This window comes from Mixophyes fleayi, chromosome 9 (genome assembly GCF_038048845.1).
Source record: "Mixophyes fleayi isolate aMixFle1 chromosome 9, aMixFle1.hap1, whole genome shotgun sequence".
NCBI classification, from domain to species: domain Eukaryota; kingdom Metazoa; phylum Chordata; class Amphibia; order Anura; family Limnodynastidae; genus Mixophyes; species Mixophyes fleayi.
Genome location: NC_134410.1, coordinates 62,191,522 through 62,210,856, shown reverse-complemented (window position 1 = coordinate 62,210,856; position 19,335 = coordinate 62,191,522). Strand labels below are relative to the sequence as shown.

The 19,335-nt window shown below is 41.9% G+C and overlaps 1 protein-coding gene across 1 annotated transcript in view; it reads left to right on the top strand.

The window, feature by feature from the left end:
* The window catches only part of NEXMIF (neurite extension and migration factor), a 302,312-nt gene extending 289,479 nt beyond the window's left edge, over positions 1 to 12,833 (top strand). The window contains exons 4-5 of the mRNA XM_075184433.1: positions 7,014 to 7,138; positions 8,034 to 12,833. Of these exons, the coding sequence (XP_075040534.1) occupies positions 7,014 to 7,138; positions 8,034 to 12,262 (4,354 nt within the window). The 3' untranslated portion in view covers positions 12,263 to 12,833. The remainder of the gene's footprint in view (positions 1 to 7,013; positions 7,139 to 8,033) is intronic.
* Positions 12,834 to 19,335: the final 6,502 nt, after the last annotated feature.

The following is a 19,335-nucleotide window of genomic DNA, read 5'->3' as shown; positions in this document are numbered from 1 at the left end:
TATATATATATATTGAATGTAAGTTGCTTATCGTATGGATGCCTCTAAGATTCAAACGTTTCAACATGTTTAGTCACTTCCCAACTTGCAGTCAACAGGCAAAGAGGTAAGAGAGCCCTTCTTGCGATCTTGTATAAAAACACATATACACGTAAATGACACGTAATAAACACTTTGGGCAATGTTCCATCACTTTTATGATTGATTTAAGATATAAATAAGGCACAAAGTGGTTGAAGTGGTTGAAATGGAAATTAAAAGTAAGAAAAATTACTTTGAAATGACGTTTTCTCGCTTTCCACTATGCGCACCCAGAATCCTGCAATCGCTTCTCGATTTCCCCATGTCTCCAAAATCAGATAGTGAGTGAGTCCTTTGTTATGCGATATGCAGAGAAATCACTGAATTCTAAAGAAGCTGCACATCCAGATATTTTGAAGTTAGTAAATAAACCTTGATGCCCAAAACAAACTGCAGTCTTATTGGCTGATGCAGAATGGTACATACGCCGGTTTGCATAGGAATATCTTGAGTGAAATTGTTCTGCACTGGCCCAGAAAGTGGAAGCACGCATATGCAGACTTGCATGATTCTGACACTTATGCCCACCTGTGCCTGGAGTGATGAGATGGGGGAGGGTAGGGGCTTTCTAACATAGCCCTAGTAAAGTTAAGGCGTGTTTATGCAAATACGGCTCGTGCAGACCTGCAAAAACATGCATGTTAGGAGGCTCATCTATATTTCCATTAATTTCCTCCCATTTTGCGACTAATTCAGCATCAGACCCTTAATCCTAAATCAGGATTGGTCAATTTGGCTGAGGCCTATGGGTCTATTTGTTATCCTAACATAAGGTTTGGCCAGTGAGAAATCTGTACCTAATTTGCAGTGATGGTATTTTTAAGTGTGCTTTGAAAATGGCAAGAAGCACATTTATTGCTTGTTGGATATTGTCTATCTGTACAGGCCCTGCTCACTTTTGCAGTGTGTGCAGATTTTCCCACAGGAATGTATTCTGATCCTTTCACTATCGTACATGGAGTAGAATCTATGCGTGAGTAGAAGGAGATTTGGAATGCATAATGCCTGTTCCACTGTGACAACTTTGATGAATAGAGTACTGTGAATTAAAATGTTTCTGTAACCTTGTTATTTCTGGAGGCCACCAATGCTGTCATAATATTATGCTACGTTATTGTGTCTGACAGTGACAAATAGGATCAAGTAACTTTATCTGACATTGATTCTTCTTATTATTACCATAATCTTATGGTGTGGGCTAACGCTGTAGTATGTAGATAAATCTGGATGAACACATAGAACCAGATGATGCCATTACAATACACACACATATATTCATATAGCCGGGTCTGTGTGACGGTACCCTTTCTATTCATTTGTAGTCAGCCTCACAAAGATGCTGCAGGATCCTATTTGCAAATCCAAGCAGATTTACATTCATGATGTTTCCTTGCCTAATGCATGGAGAGGTGGAGGTCAGAATGGGCCAGAAATAATCTAAGAAATCAAAGCTGCATAATTCAGCTTTTTACCATGTGTGTTTTACTGAGGACTACAGACATAGTGACCTCTCCTGATCCATAAACTTGTAAAGGGTCGCTCTGTAGGCCACAGGGCCATCTTTTCCATTGGGCACGATGGGCAGCTGGTGCCCGCCCAGGCGGTGGAGTGGGCCTCCTCCTTTCCTCCACCTGTACTTTTCGTGTCATTCCCCCTGAACCCTCCCTCTCGTTCTCCTCCTTTGAAGCCCACTCCATCCGCCTCTTCTACCCCATCCACCTCCGCGTCACTGTCATCTACTGCCCCCCTGGCCCCACCTGGCTTCCTCACCACCTCTCCACCGACCTCCCCTCAATCATTCTCGGTGACTTTAACTTCCCCATCGACAACCCCACCGACCCTGCTTCCAGCAAACTGCTCACCCTCTCTTCCTCCCTTCGTCTCACCCAATAGACCTCCTCCTCTACCCACTGCCTTGGTCATTCTCTTGATCTTGTCTTCTCCTACCTTTGTAATCTCTCTGACTTCTCCATCTCTTACTTTCCTCTATCCAACCACCATCTCCTCTCCTTCTCCCTCTCCTCTTCTCCTGCTCCCCTCCCCCTGCCCAAACCTACTCTGTCTATACGCAACCTCGACGCTCTCGACCCTGTCTCTCTGTCCTCCTCTCTCGATACCCTCCTTTCTCCCCTTTCCTCCCAGGCCTGCCCCAACCAGGCGGTCTCCCTCTACAATCAAACCCTCACCTCCACTCTGGATGCAGTCGCCCCTGCCCACTCCGTCCACCCCCGCTGCTCTAAACCCCAACCCTAGCACTCCAAATTTACCCACTTCCTCCAAAAATGCTCCCGTACCGCCGAACGTCACTGGAGAAAATCCCGCTCCCTGGCTGACTTCCTCCACTTTAAATTCATCCTTTCATCCTACAGCTCTGCCCTCTCTCTCGCCAAACAATCTTTCTTTAAATCCCTCATCTCTTCCCAGTCCTCTAACCCCCGCCGCCTCTTCGCCACCTTCAGCACTCTCCTGACCCCCTCCTCCCTGACTGCCTCCGACTTCGCCTCCTTCTTCTCCTCTAAAATCGAGGCCATCCGACTTGAAATCTCCTCCTCCACTCTCTCTTCTACCCTTCCCACTCTTCCGTCCTCCCCCCCTAACCACCTTCCCCTCCACTCCTTCCGCCCACCACGGGCGAGGAAGTCCAATCTCTTATTTCTTCCTCCCCCCCTACTACCTGTCCCCTGGATCCCATCCCCTCCCACCTTCTTCGCTCCCTTTCCCCCACCACCTGCACCCACTTTGCTCACCTCTTTAATCTCTCCCTCTCCACCGGCATCTTCCCCTCCTCCTTCAAACATGCTCTCGTATCCCCCATTCTTAAGAAGCCTAATGTCGACCCCACTTCTCTCTCGATCTATCGCCCCATATCTCTTCTCTCCTTTGCCTCCAAAATTCTCGAGAGGCTCGTCTGCAGCCGTCTCACCTCCTACCTTTCTGAACACTCCCTCCTTGATCCTCTCCAGTCTGGTTTCCGCTCCCTTCACTCCACTGAAACTGCCCTGGCTAAAGTCACCAATGACCTCCTCTCTGCTAAAGCCAGGGGCCACTTCTCCCTTCTCATCCTCCTTGACCTCTCTGCAGCCTTCGACACCGTTGACCACCCCCTCCTCCTCCACACCCTCCAGTCTTTCGGCCTCTCTGGCCCTGTCCTGTCCTGGTTCACCTCTTACCTCGCTGACCGATCCTTCTCTGTCACCACCACTGGGTCTCTCTCCCCCCCGTCCACCCTTCCAGTCGGGGTCCCCCAGGGCTCTGTTCTGGGCCCCTTACTCTTCTCTCTATACACCTCCTCCCTGGGTGAACTCATCCCTTCGGCTTCAACTACCACTTTTACGCTGACGACACGCAACTATACCTCTCTTCTCCTGATCTCCCTCCCTCCCTCCTCTCTAGGGTGTCCGCCTGCCTCTCTGCCATCTCCTCCTGGATGTCCTCTCGATTCCTCAAACTCAACCTCGCCAAAATCGAGCTGATAGTTTTTCCTCCCCTCATACCTCATCCCCTGTCGACCTCTCCATCACTGTCGACAACTCCTCTATCTCCCCTGTCCCCCAACTTCGCTGCCTTGGTGTCATCCTCGACTCCTCTCTCTCCTTTGGCCCCCACATCCTCTCTCTTGCTAAATCCTGCCGCTTCCAGCTGCGTAACATCGCTTGCATCTGGCCCTTCCTCTCCCAAGATGCCACCAAATGCCTTATTCACTCTCTGATCATCTCCCGCTTGGACTACTGCAACCTCCTCCTTACTGGTCTCCCCCTCTCTCATCTCGCTCCCCTTCGATCTGAACTTAACGCAGCCGCTAGGCTTATCTTCCTTTCTCGCCGCTCCTCTTCTGTCTCGCCACTCTACCAATCCCTCCACTGGCTCCCCTTCCCCTACAGAATTCTGTTCAAGCTCCTCACTCTTACATACAAGGCCCTCGCCAACGCCACTGCACCCTACATCTCCACACTCCTATCTATTCACGCTCCATCCCGCCCTCTCCGATCTGCCAATGACCGTTGCCTATTTTTCCCCCTGATCACCTCCTCCCACGCGCATATCCAAGACTTCGCCCGCGCTGCCCCCCTCCACTGGAACAAGCTCCATCCCTCCATCAGGACTTCCCCTAACCTGTCCAGTTTCAAACGGGCTTTAAAAACCCACCTTTTTCTTAAAGCCTTCCAGTCTCCCACTTAACTACCTACCTTATCCTCTGCTTCCCCCCCTTCTTTCCCCTTCCCTGCCTCTGTCCCTCTACTCTCCCTCTCTCCCCTGCGTTTCTCCGCCTGTCCACCCCTCGCCTTAGATTGTATGCTCCTCAGAGCAGGGCCATCTCTCCTCCTGTTTCCACCACTTCTAACTTTGCTCTCCAGCTACTTTGCCCTCCTCCTCGAGGGCCCTCCTCCCCCTCTGGGGGTCTCCCTGTCTTCCGCGCCCTCCTTTTGGGCCCCGTCATTTGCGGATACACCCCCCGCCCTCACTAGCTGTGCATTGAGCTTACTGAGTTACTGTGCTTTATGTTTACTGTACTGTGCTGTCTCACCTTGTATTGTAATTCGTTTTTGTCCCTGTACGGCGCCACGGACACCTTGTGGCGCCCTATAAATAAAAATTAATAATAATAATAAAAATACACAGCATCAGCAGATCCAATCATATACACAGGCAGACGGTAGGCGTGGTCCAGAGGTTCTCGCACTATGTTCGTGTGCACCATCCCCTACGTCAGGGACCCTCCTTTTCAACTTGTAGCCACACTGCCTTCATGCAGTGACCCACCCTCAAGTATGGGGGCACTTTCCAAGGGGGCTCCTACTGCTGCTGTACAGAGTAATTTCCCACTAATCAGGGTCCTCCCCTCATCTTTCTGCTGAAGCTGCATTTAACTATTTGGGGGAACACTTTCCGATTATTTTTTACTTGTCACACATCCCAGTGGTCATGGACTTCTCCATCACCTACTCATAGTCATAAGCTGACTCACAGTACTCCCTTGACAGCAGGGTCCAACTGTACTGTTACACATGGCACTTTCTTGCAGGGCATCTGGCCATGAACTCTCTTCCCAGGTGCTGACACTCATCAGGACTCTATCCAGGGGCTCTCTTTTCCCCCATAGTGTCGTACAAACGTTATTCCATGGCAGCTGCCACTCACTCGCCTCTATCCAGGGACTCTGGCTGCCATCCATCTATGCCTTTCTCTCTCAGACACACTTCTTCAGCAGTTTCTCCTTCAAAGGCTCTACCTTTCTGCTGGCCTTTGTAGTGGGGGACTCTCCCCCTCTTGTCCATCGTTATATCAGTGCTGCACCTCTCCATGCTCTCCTTTATTCTGCATGGGTGACACTTCTGGGGTACCCCTGAAGGTGGGGATCCCCCCTGCACTATAGGGCTCTCTTGCATAATTGGAGACTCTTACCCTCTTGCTTACTACCCCTCACAGTAATGTGGGGCTGTTGCTGCCCTTGCTGGGCTCCATTTCCCATATAGGGGTTCATAAGTTTGCTAACGGGGTGTTTGTCACTTTTGCCTTTACACTTGGACCCAGGACCACCTTCTCCCTCCTGGTTTCCCTCTCTTGGCACTTATCCCCGTTTGCCACACCCTATCAGGCTGTTAGCCACACCCCATTGCTGACGCAAAACAACTCCCATCATTCATGTCTAGGGATGATTGCCAGAGGACCACAAAATAGCTGTGGGCTTAAAGGGGATAAAAAAACCTCCATCTCAGTATTCATTATGAGTGGGTGAGGGACATGGCAGCGATAGTGCATACCTTTCAGAGTGTCCCTGGGAAGAATATAAACCAGTCATGTGCCCCTCAAATTAAATCCTGGGACAAGCTCTTTGGGCAGGTACACCCACTACTGTCGAGTTCTCTGATCAATCACGATAAATATTGTAAATCTATACAATGCCTAGGCGTTCTGTGAAAGTCATATTCTATGAAAAACAAGGATACTAAATGATAATTGATATCCACTGAATTTCGCTTTTCCATGAGCACACTTAAACCCACAATCCGCACACCCGAGAACCCTTGCCAGCCGCCATGAAAACTCACGAGACAGGCAGTCTTCTCCCAGGTGTAGCTGTCTGTCACTTTCAAATAAAATACTTTATTTTCTAAAGTCATAAAGGTTAGAGATTGGTGTTAGGTATGTCTTAGAGCTGTTTTACAAAGTAGTGAATTGGCTTTGTGTGGAGGGTGAGTGTAGGCATTGGTTTAGTTTGTAAACTCAAGTGAAACTCTGACTCTAAAACTAATGATTTTATTTAAAAAAATCTGATAGCCTGTCTCTTGAGTGTGCCAAGTGGTTGGTAAGGGGTTTTGTGTAAGGGGTTTTGTGTGTGTTGAGAGCAGGTTCAGGAGCTTGCAAGCATGGGGTGATACAGTAGATGCCCATTTTCAGCCCTGTAGAATACCTGTAACATGTAGGCATGCAACTGTTAGCGGTAAACATGTTTAAAGATTTGAGTTTTTTAATTAATTAAGTTATTTATTATTCTCATGTTTGAACCTAATCTTGTTATTTTTACAGATATTTGTTATGTTGTGTATACATTGTTTTTCCCATGCAAGATTAGAAAGATATAAATATTAAAAATATGAGCATAGTGCAATGCTATAATTATGTAAGAATGTGCTCAAATATTTTTTTTTTAATGTGTGCCTCTATGGCAATTAAATACATGTAAATCCTTTAATTCTTAAAGTTAATATTTTTCCTCTCTATATTTATTGATTTTGAATCCGTATATGACAGTTCCATTCTGTCACGTCTCACCTGGCATAACTGACACCAGTCCCTGGTCATTAGGTGGTTAAACTACTAACTAGAAAATCGCTGTTGTTGGATACATCTTAGGTTCTGAAGAATTTTGTTGCATGATTTGTTACTATAAGTCATTAGCCAAAACCTAATGGGAAACTTTTATCTCGCAGGTTGGACACAAATGGTGATGTATGGAGTGAGCGTCAAAACGATAAACTGATGGACGGCCAGGAAGAGAGAGACTCTGCCGTGGAAGCAGTGAGCACACTTCTAATTAATGGGATTAGTGGAAATGGTAAGGGTTTTTACAGGTAGCACAAAAAGTGCACACATTTTATTAAGTGTAGAAAACATTGCAAGGTGGAGGATTCAATTAACTGTGAAGTGCCTTGGGAGCCTTGCACAATGTGCTCCTGAACGCATTTCTAGTTAATACGATTCTGAAATCTTCCTCCGGAGGCACTTCGCTATTAATTGAATTCCCCCCAAGTCTGCATTCCTCCATCTACAGCATATACTTTGGTATGAGCTATCATGTTGTGTACAGTTCTGTTCTGTCCACACAAAGCAAAAGTACCACTTTGGAAAAAAAAATGGTTGTTGATCCTCATATATAATTATGTTTACCTTTACCTTTATTAGTTCTATTATGCAATCCATGAAAGAATTATATTTAAATTGAGTGCTGTCCTGCATGTTTATAGAATGCGTGTGATCAGGTAGATATATGACTAGACAGAATTAGACCTTCCTTTTCACTACTTCACAATGCAACAGATGTAACAGTAGTTTACTGTCAAAAATATGATCATTGTGCAGATAATAATTATTTAGCATTAAATTCCTGTTCTGCTACTTATACAAGGTAAATGGGTCTTATGCAGAACTTTTAGAAACACACCCACACATAAATAATGTCATAATGTGTGTTTGTATACATATGTCAGATCATTATTGATCAAATCTATATTGAACTATGATTTGTTACATACCATGGGGTCCATTGACTATAGGGTAGAGGCCATTAACAATCATTTACAGTCATTCTCTAGAATGGCTGTTAATGATTGTTAATAGCTTTTGCATTTTAGTGACTATATCCTACTGTGTATCGATGCTTATATACATTTATACATTAAGTAACTTGATGAACAAAACAGGTAAAACACTGCATTTTCCCCTTGTTGCAGAGCCGCATGATCCTGTGGATGATGTGAAGTCCTATGATGCTGCAGATGCTCCTGTCACATTTCCAGCCTTAATGCAGAAAGAAATCCACGCCTGTCACAGAGCATTGCCACCCATCATTTCCAAAGAGCCTTGCTTACTGGGCCCTCCTTCTCCCCTGAGGTTATCAGATACAGCTGAACATGTTATCAGTGACCCATCAGCTCAGGCCATATCCCTGACAACCTGTGTCACCAAAGGTCTAAGTACTTGGTCTTTGCCCAGCGACAGTGAGAAAACACCTTTTACTATCATGGAGCCTGGGGCTATGTCAGCTTTGACCGGCGACTGCTTGATGCAGCAAAGTCGGACCTGTTTAGGCTGTTTTATAGAGTCAAAAGATGGTGTAGACCCAGAGCCTGGAGTCAGTTTGAAAATGGAAGATATAAGTAGAGACTATGACACCTGTCCTGTTTCTGACATGGGGATTCATTGCATGGGTACAGGAGACAGTCTAAAATATGGTGATCAGCTACTCTCTGATCAGCTCTTAAGCTTTCCTGTTCACAAATCACGAGAGACTGATAAAAGGGACCCAGACAAATCTGACAGTGATTCAGAGGACCCTACGCAAAAGAACTATTATGAGGGATTGCTACTTGACAAATGCAATGGAGATGAGACATTACTGGCCAACCCTAGCCAAGAGTGGGGCTACTTTGAGTCATTTATTAGTGAGAGTAAAATTGAGCTGCTGGACTTGTGCTCTAAAAATGAGCTGTCTGTTAATTTGTTTTCAGAGGAAGATGTGGATAATTACATGTTTGATGATGATGATTCTACACTTGGCAGTGATGTGTGCTCCTTAAAGATCAGGTATGAATCATTTCAGGACAATGTAAGAGAGAAGACAAATGCTCTTCAAGAAGATGCTCAGTTTAACTTCTTCCCAAGTGTCTTCACTAACTGCACCAAGAAGGAAAGTAAAGGATCAAATAAGAGAGTAGTGGATCCTTCTCAATTCAAATTAGAAGAAGGTGGGATATGGGAAGATGATGAAGATGAAGATGATGAAGAAGAGGGTGAGAGTGGGAAATCTGGTTTGAATAAAACTTGTGGAAATATGGATGTGGTGCAATACATAAGCACCAAAAGGAGCCACTTTCTGGATTCAGTTAACTCAGCTGAGGACTCAGGAGAGTACAGTGATGATAGTTCATGCAGTGAATCTTCTTATGATGTACTAGGAGACATCAAGGACTGTACACGATACCTATCCCGGGAGCACTCTCATTCTCTAATCCAGCCAAATTATGGTCTGAGGGTGAAAAGGAAAGTCAGGTATAGTGATGACTACTTGTACGACATGGATTCCCTGGAGAATGAAAAAGTTGTAGAGAAGAAGGAAGGCGCACCAGATGGACCCAAAGAAGAAGATGATGATGACTGGTGCCCTAAGAAACGCAGGAAAGTTTGCAGGAAGGAGCCACCGGTTATCATTAAGTACATTATCATCAACAGGTTCAAAGGCGAGAAGCACATGCTGATCAAGCTTGGCAAGCTTGATGCAAATGAGACCACAGTTACTTTGAGTGATGACCAGCTGGGGAAATACCAAAAGCTTGCACCAATCAAGGAGTACTGGGAAGAAAGAATGAGGAACACATCAGCCATGTGTGCACAGAGAAGTCTTAATGGCTCAGAAAATGCCATTCCACCAAGGAAGAGAAAAGGTCAGCTAGCAAACCGACACAGGTTGCAAAGGATACAAACTATTGAACAACCAGTGAGCAGGGAAATACTTTCCTCTTTTGAACACAGGCAGGGATGCAGCAGCAAAGATAATGCTAGCCTTAGTGACTTGCCTTCATTAGCTCTGGAAACCCCAAGCTGTGTGAATGGATTACATTTAAGTGACATAGCAGAGGTTGCCCCTGTTAAATGCAGATCTTTAGAAAGGGAGCTCAAATGTGCAGACCGGAAAGTGATCAGGAGAATCAAGTTTAAAAGCGAAGCTAGGTTGAAATGCAAACAGCTTAAACTGGAGCAGGCAAATGCTATTGGCAGTGCAGATCCAGTAGAAAACTTTCCTGTGACAGAGAGCCAGGATTCAGCAGTTCTTATAAAAGAGGAAACTATTCCTAGTGCACCAGACAGTTCCCATCCATCTCAGTGCCACACTGATAATGAAGCTAACAATTCCCCATTTCTGCAAGCCACCTGCACTCCTGACAAGCCATTACCATCTGCTCACATCACTACCAATGTACCAGTTCTCCCTGGAGGGTATTTGCAGACATTGTTAGATGCATCAGACTCATCTAGTGGCACTGGTATAACATACTTTGCCCCTCATCCCTTGGGGCAGCACTCAGTTAACATCTTGCAGACAGAAAAACAGTTCAGTTCCCTACAACTTGCACAGAGCTGTGTGCTCTCCCCTCCTTCAGAATCTGAGCTGCAGCAGTCACCCCATCATTTAGATATGGAGCAGAGCTTTCCAGACATGTGGCATAGCAAACCCCCTAGCAATCAGGCTGAGTTCATATCAAACCTTAGGGAAGTGTCCATCATATCTGGAGACTTTGCTGGTTCTGCAGCTGTATCAGATACAGACATGACAGCCTCTGGATATAGTCAAGTTCATCTGAACAGCAGCAAACAGCTGTACCACAAAACATATCTGCAAGAGGGCCAGATTCAGCAGGATGACTCTTATCAGACCTGTCATTATAATAGTGGAGATGGGCAATTCATTCTGCAGAGAGGCACACTTAGCACAGACAATGGCAGGCTTATTAGTTTTGACTCAGTAGGCTCATTGTCAGTTAGTTCCAGTAATTACAGCTCTTTAAGCATGAAGTCTTGTGAAAAGGATGGAGAGGATGAAATAAGCGATGATTTTTTAGCCCACTGCAGCCCCAAACTTGTAATTCAGCAGAGCATTGATGAAATCACACCACTGAAGGAGTCTACTGATCTCCTGGACATCTCCAACTTCACCCCTGACAAATTCCGCCACTCGTCCCTTTCAGAGATGTCCCCGCCCGATACACCTAATCTCTCCCCTCAAATCACAGGTGCAGAAGTTAAGGCAGTAGGGAACATAAAGGCTTTTCAGAATGGTACCCAGGTAGTGCTCAATGGACCAGAAAAGGCCAAGTGGAACTGCACTGTTCTTCCTCCACAGGAGCAGGGTAATAGTGGTTTTGCACTAAATAACCACCAGTTTCAGTTTCATATGTTTAATGACGAGGACTCTGTCAGTGTTTTGGAGAAAGGTCCATGTCTGCCAGCATTTGATGAGTCTGCCATTCCCGTTCATGCCAATGGCAAACCTTCAAAATCTAAAAAGAAAATGTCTGCCAGCAAAAACACAGGTGCCAACCAAAGTTCTTCTCCAAAAAGTAGCAAGAAGAAAACCCCTAAAGCTAGCAAGGGGTCAGATAAAACACAGACAAAGACTCCTCGGCAATCGGGTCCCAAGTCATCCAAGAAAGGGAAAAATGCCAACAGTGAAAAAACCCAAAGTGCAGGCAATCGATCAGGTCTTTTAAATAATGCAAATCCTACTAAACAGGCTTTAACTGACTGCATGAAACTTTATGGTCCTGGCTCATCCAAGACAGGGAAGCATACAGCTGGGGTCAGTGAGTGGACGCTCGATAAAGGTAACAATACTGCATGGTCTGATCCCAGGGTAGGGAGTGCCAACAATCTCATTGATGATGATCAAAGAGAATTTGAGGAACCTTCTAACATTCTTTCCAACATTGCATCTGGCATGGCTGATGTTCAAAGGTTCATGATGGCTTCAATTGAGCCTTTTTACAATCCTGTGGGCCCCAGTGACATCCCTGATATACTGCTGTCTCCAGAAGCAAACAGCTTAAAATTGAAAACATTGAAAATCTTGGCTGGGACACCACAGGATTTCAAGAAAAAGGTAAATGGCAGCTCAGTGGGGGGATCCAAGAAGTCAACTAACAAGGGCTCAGGTAAGAACAATGCTAAGTTTGGAGTCTTTGACCCAAGCTGTTCACTAGGCTATGGAGCCAATCTTCATGCAGCATTTTTTGATAAGAACTTTGGCAACCTCAGTATTTTAACCAATAACGTACCGACCCACAAAAAGTTGTATCGTCATAAATCAACATCTAAGTCTCTGCGAGATGAAAATTGTAAAGGGAAAAGAATAGACCAAGCACACAAGGACCCAATGGTCACAGCTGCATTTGAGAAACTGAGGTAATGTTGCACCAAAATGTCTAAAACACATGTTTTTCTTTTCTTCACACTTGCTAAGCCTGCTGGTCCTTGTTTAATTTTCCCTTAAAACCAGTCTTAAAAATGACTAAAGCTGCATGATAGTCATTGCCTTGCAATTAAAGAAGAGGCTACGCATGACAACTGCTAACGAGCTACCTAAAAATCACTGGTTCCTGACTTGGCCGGTTTTTACAATGACTAAAGACTAACAAAAAAATCCTATTTTCTGCTGTTTGGCTTTATTTATGATATACATTATGTGCTTCTTAGTTTCTAAAGCAAAGATTTTCTTTTTCAAAAACCCTGTAAAAAATAAATTTTAAAAATGTTACATAAAAGGAAAATGATGCATTGAAATGCAACGATGTGGAATCTAAAGGATTTGAAACACAGTTTAGGTTCATGTGGTCCCCTTGATGCTTTCTTCAGCGCCCTCTGCTGCACGTTCACAAGATCTGCATAGGAGAATCAAAATGCGTGAAACTGTGTTTATAATCCCACCTGTTGAGCTGACACCAAGCATTTTTTTCTCTGCAGGAATCTAGGAATATGTTCAAAGCAGAAAAAAAAACATTTTGGATTTTTGAAAAAAAGACATTCTTTTTTTTTTCCTAAAAATTACATTGATGTTTATGTTTTGTTTATTTGGAAAAATATATGCCTTGTGGATTGTTGATCTGTTAAGTGCTAAAATCCAGGGTTTACATTGTGATGATTTGTTTGAAGGGCAGCTTAATCTGGTATTCTCTGTGAAAGACTGTTTTAAAGTCATACTGTTGTACAGTAGTTAATGCACTATTACAACCCACAAAAGAAATGAAATTGTGCCAAACTCTGATCTGTGACTGTACATATTTTTATTATATATAATATATATATATATACACAAATATATATTACTGCATTTCATTAGTGGGTATTCTCAGTCTGGATCTGAGCCTTTTGCTTTACTGCAAACATTCCAAAATACACATTTTAAGTCACATAATTTTTAAAGCACCTGACATGCGCAAAGTGACCATTAAGCTGGGTTATATTGGTTCATCAAACTGCGTACTGAACATAGCATATATAGTGCCATATTTTCTTACCTCATATCATAGTCTGATTACTAGAAAAATGACTTAATATAACACCATTTATGTACCCAAGGAAGACCAAAGGTGACAAAGATTCACTATCCCTTGTCTTCATCTCATTTTTGTAAACACTTCAGCACTAAAGTGCGGAGCAATATGCTGCAGGGCCCCATTATTTGAACTGATCAAAGAAGGGGCCATAGCGTACTCATAGGTACTGCACAGACATTTGATTCCTAATGCCAGTATTTTGTATAAAGCAATGCTTCCTAAAAGCGACTACTGTAAATCACTAAATATAAGGCCTTTCCCTTACTATATTGGGCTCTAGCACCAGTTCTTAAAGGTATAAACCAAGGTTTCCTGCACTAATACAGGTTTGTCTGTCTAGATTGAGCCAATGTCTGGCATACCTGTATGCAAGCAGAATAAGCTTTACGGAGTGCCACAGAGAACTGGAGTTAAAAGCCTTTATTATTGAACAATCATGTTGCAAAATGAAAAGAAAAAATAGAAATGTGTTTTTAAGACAATATTGGGATTGTTTTTATATGTTTTTCCTTTGCTTAATGTTTTTGTTTTTATGTTTATGTCACTTTTATTTCATTGCACACTCAACACTTCATTTTCTGAAGGTTTTTACCCAAGCACATGGTATATTGGAAACAATAACGTGTCGCTGTTTATAAAGCTGCATGCCCTACAAAGCCCTTAACAATCTATGTATCCAAGCAAACATGGACCAAATGCTTATATATATATATATATATATATATATATATATATATATATATATATATATATATATATATATATATGCTGTATATATAAACAAAACTATCCAGTTGTTTTATATAGAATTTCTTCTTTGATACATTTGAAGCCTATAACCGGTATCATTTTCCACTTACTGTATTGAATTACGGTAGACAGTAAATTAATTCTACTGTCAAATGATCTAGCTCGCAAGCTATAAAAACCTGTTTATGCAAGGAAGAGGTGAACCTGCTTATGCTAACTATACATGGTAACAAAACCTTTATATCTTATTGTTGCTGTTGAGCTTTCATGTGTGTCAATTGCTTCTCTCTAACTGAGTATATTGTTGTGGTATATAACTCATCATTTTGTGTTTATTGCTTAGTGGCGATTGCAGATAATGATCTAAAACACATTGATAGTTTATGTCTAATAAAGTATATAGTAATAGAGCATAATATAATATAAATTGGTCTTATGATAATGTTATATATACAATCTGATCAAAAATATAAACTTGCCTTTCTGATTTAGTGATTATTTTTGTATGATTTTTGTATGCAAATTTGAAGTTTATTCTTAAACTGGATTTATAATGCAGCCTTTGGGGCCCCGTTTGTTATTAAACTTGTTAATTTGCTCTCTTCTTTGCATTTAAACTGTTTGCTTGATACATAGGCTTAATGGGGGACATTTTTGAAATCTGATGCACAGGGAAAAATTGCTGTAACGCGTAGAATTTGATCATATTCTGTCTGTTTTAATTCAGATTAGAAAATGAAAGCAAACCTCAGATTGGCTTTATGGATTATAGCACCCTTGTCCCCTGCACCAGTTTTAACAAATGTTCCAAATTGAGTTGTTTAAATCCCCTTCAAACTTGGGACTTACCAACAGTGTAGTTTTCATCTTGTTTTTTTTTTTTTAAGTATGTAAGATGTGTTGGTTGTTTTCTTAGATGCAGCTGTTGTCATTTGATTGACTGATTTGAGAATGTGATAATGTCCACTGAGTTCAAACTGTGAGCGTTCAAGATCAGTGTTTCTCAGCTCTCTCCACAAGTTCCACTGCTTTCAAAGTGACAACACTGTCTAAAACAGCTGCTTTTGTAGACATTAAAGAATTGAAACAGTATGTTGGAAAAAAAAAGGTATAAAGGCATCTGTATGCACTGGTCACTGTTGCAAGCATTCAACTTTCAATTAGCCAATGCAATAATATTGTTACATCAGGATTGTCCAAATGAAGAGGGTAAATTAGGAATATTATTTCCATTGCCCATTAGTGCCATTGACATAAAAGAACTTTCACACTGTTTAAACTTTCCATATCAAGAAATGAAGAAGCAATAACCTGCAATTGAGCTGTAGCTGAAGCCATGCAGTTGACCTATGACAAGCAGTCCACTACTTCTCTATTTCTCGATACTAAAAATGATATGGTTTGAAAGTTCTCCCGGGCCGATGGCAATAACAGACAATTCAGAAGAACAAAAATTCAGTCATGTAAGGTAATGTTGAGATTTAAACTGGAAGAATCCCACCTGACTGTTTCATGTGCAGGACACGATTTAGAAGTTGTTCAAAGCTGGACATGCCCTTTAAAACCTGTTTTGCCCTAGTTATTTGTTTAACAGAAATATTTCTTTATGTATAGAAATTTGGTCATGATAATACTGTAACAGTACTATAAAAGACTTTATAGTACTGTTACATACCCTCAACACAGGAGTCCCACATCCCCTAGAGTCCAGGATCCCAGACATGTGGAATGCGTATCCTAAGTGGTATTGCAGATATATTCATTAGATAATTTAGTCTGTTACATATAACTCAAAATAAAATCAAAAAGTAAGTGTACAAGTATTGTAAACAACAGTAATAAAAAAGAAAACATCATCTTCACATTATGCTTTTGTGTTTTTTATTACCATTGTGTACAATGCTTCTGCGCATCATTTTTGTATCTTTGTATAATCTGCAATAAAAAAGATTAAAGAAACAAAAAACAAAATGTTGTAGTTGAGAATAAAACACATACAAATCTAATCGGAAGATATATATTTTTTAAACACATAAGAGACTTGGTATAAATCCATTCAGATTAGGGTATACTTTGAATACATTTACATACAGTATAGGGTAATAACTGTAAACAAACACATGTTAGCGGGTACTTGGTTACCACAACAAGGTTGAGAAACTCTGGTCTAGAGCATGCTTCCCTTATCCCTGTGATGAAGACATACATATAGTGCTATCTTTAAATGCAATATACGTATCAGGGCATTTGTGCAATGTTGAAAAGATGTCCTTCTATGTAGATCTACTGTTCATATCAATTGTTTACACACATGTTATTTGTATGGTTGAATCCCAACAAACAGACATTTATGTTCTTGTAATATAAACATAATTGTTTACTGAAATTTAAATTTGTGATCTTGTTTACAGTGGTAAGCTGTCACTTAACTCACAACTGAGATATATTTCTGTGGTAAAGAGATGCAGAAGAATGAATAAAACAGCTGTACATATGTCTGGAATAATACCACAAATAGCGTACTTGCCTACTGGGAGACTCCCGATTTCAGGGAGTAGGCCAACATCTTGGATCCTCATTCTCTTTCTTGTGAAGTGGCGGGGTACTGATGAAGTGCTTTGTGCCATAGTGCGGAGGTGGGTGGGGCCTGAATATGTAAAATCGCACCATCATGGGCCCATGTCTAGTGCATGATGACAAACATCGCATCATTGCACAACGGAGGACGTGGCTGTGATAATGCGAATTGCATCATCGCACCAATCCTTGTTTCTCCCTTGCATCTCCCCTCCAGGATCTCCTAGTAGAGAGGTCCAAAAAGTAGACAAGTATGCACGATTTGACAGTGCCAATATCCAAGTATGTTTGGTAAATACAAGTTATTATGAACTCTGTGGCAGACAGTAATGCACTTTAGGCATTGAGATAGATGAGGACTACTTTATTGAGCTTGGTTTGCCTGTAGGTTCCTGCATATCCACTAGAAGCTAAACAGGAAATGGGACACACATTTGCCCCATCTCCCCAGGTCTGAACATTACAGTTCTGCAAATCTCTTGTTAGAAAGAACTCTAAGTGCACTCATAATTTTATATATGACATTATCCAAAGATACCTGGCTAATTAGCAGTGCAGAGTCCTCCAACTAAATAGAGATGGATTTTATTGATTTAATAATAGTTGTTGTCATCTAAAAACAACATTCATCTAAATAGGTTATTTACATTGCCATTGTGATGGTGTCATCAGCATGGAATGAAACCCTGCACTTTTCTTTAATCTTGTATTTTGAATTAAGAATTTTCTAGAAATTTGAATATTCTTTATATACGCAGTTGGAAAAGCCTTGCAAATGTTTTTTAAATTGTGCCACTTAATTATTGACACTATGAAGTATTATTTAATAGTAAAGCAAACATATTGCCTGTATTTCATTACCCACTTTTTTCAACAATGCTTACTTGTTTAGTTGTTTTGGGATTTCTTTTACCTGTATGCTCCTTAATGTTTGTTAACACTCTCTACAGTCAGTTGCTCTGTAGAGGAATGAGATAGATTCAGCAAGCAATCTAGTAGTTTAAAAAGAAAAATAGCTCCTGTCAGTGTAGCTCTGTGCAAAGGAATGAGAAGAAAGAGAGGAAAAGAAACATACCTCTTGTTTTTAATACAGTCGATTAGACACATTTTTGTTTGATAAGTTTTGATAACAGGGCCACAGGATTTAGAATGATATACCACTATATGCACTGCCGCTCCCGATGCTTCTCCTACCTTGTGTAGAGCCGGGCCTGGGCAACATCTTCTGCTCCTGTCAGACTGGGAGTGTGCAGATGGGCTGTGACTACATAGCTCCACATTTGGAGGAGCAGCAGCCAGGAGTTCACAGGTAAGAAGCTGCTGGCTGTTGCCCCTGTCTGTTAGCAGCCGGTGTTCAGTGTGTGGTCACAGCTGGGGCTTTACAGCTGACTAAAACAAGGCTACTATCGAACAAGTGTGATGCATTATTATTAAGGTAGCAACACATTTGTAAAATAAAAGTGTCACATAAAAAAGTTGTCAGGGAAATTGCAACAGTGCTCTCTGCAGGCTCAAAGAAGGTATTACACATCATTAAAATAAAAACTAAAGATGAGAAAATCAGTAAATTTGATAGATATATGAAGGGTTTTTTTTCCAAGTGCACATTGAATTTCATACAACATATTAAACCACATTTGAACAATATTGTTAATTTAACAAACTGCAAAAAAGTGAATGCACAGCACATCGTTTTTGATCAAATCCATCCATTTGACCACTGTGCACAGCCCCATTCTGTGTTTTTGTATGTACCTCTGTGCAGTCTGTTTGCATGACCATTTGTTGGATTGGTGTTATTTTACAGTTATGCAATTTGAAATGGCCATTGCTTTGGTTTTGCATTCAGCCAGTAACACCCCGATCTACTCATGTCTAGGCACTAAGGCAACTGCTTACTCATAAAAATGTGAGCATGACGTCACAAACAATGTTATGGCATTAACTTTTAATGCCTGGAAGCTTGCCACTCATAAGATAACACTAAGGGCCTCATTCAGGAACCCCATCGGATGCACGGCACAAAATGCTTTGGTTTTGCACCTGTACAAATAGATGGCACTCCCAGTGCATATCATGGTGCATGCCTGCTTGCCGCTCTCTGAAGCCGCCTCTGTAAACTAGAAGTGGAAAATTCTGGAGACACACTGTGCAAAAGTATAAATGCAAAGTCCAATTGTCTACTTATCAGAACCACAGCTTTTATCAAATAAACATTTATAATTTTCTCTCTTTAGCTCATCTATGTCTTAAATTAATGATAAGAGTGAGGGGACATTTGGGCTGTCTGTATTACATATGTTTTATATGTTTTGTATTGGGCAAAGTGCATCTAGAAATGCGCTTCTCCCCCCAAATGATTCCCATTAAAAGTACACAATGAGATCCAATCTACAAAGCTCCGAGCTGGCGCTAAAAATAATTTATTTTGTGGAATAGAAATGGCTGTATGCCCAGAAAGGAACACCTCTTTCCACCCCTTCATAATCTCACTCTGCTCCACAAAAGTTGGTGAACCGGCACCTTGACGAAATTATATATATTTACGCAAATCTAAGCTCCGCCAAAGTGGATTTTATACAACGTCTCAGTCATTTTG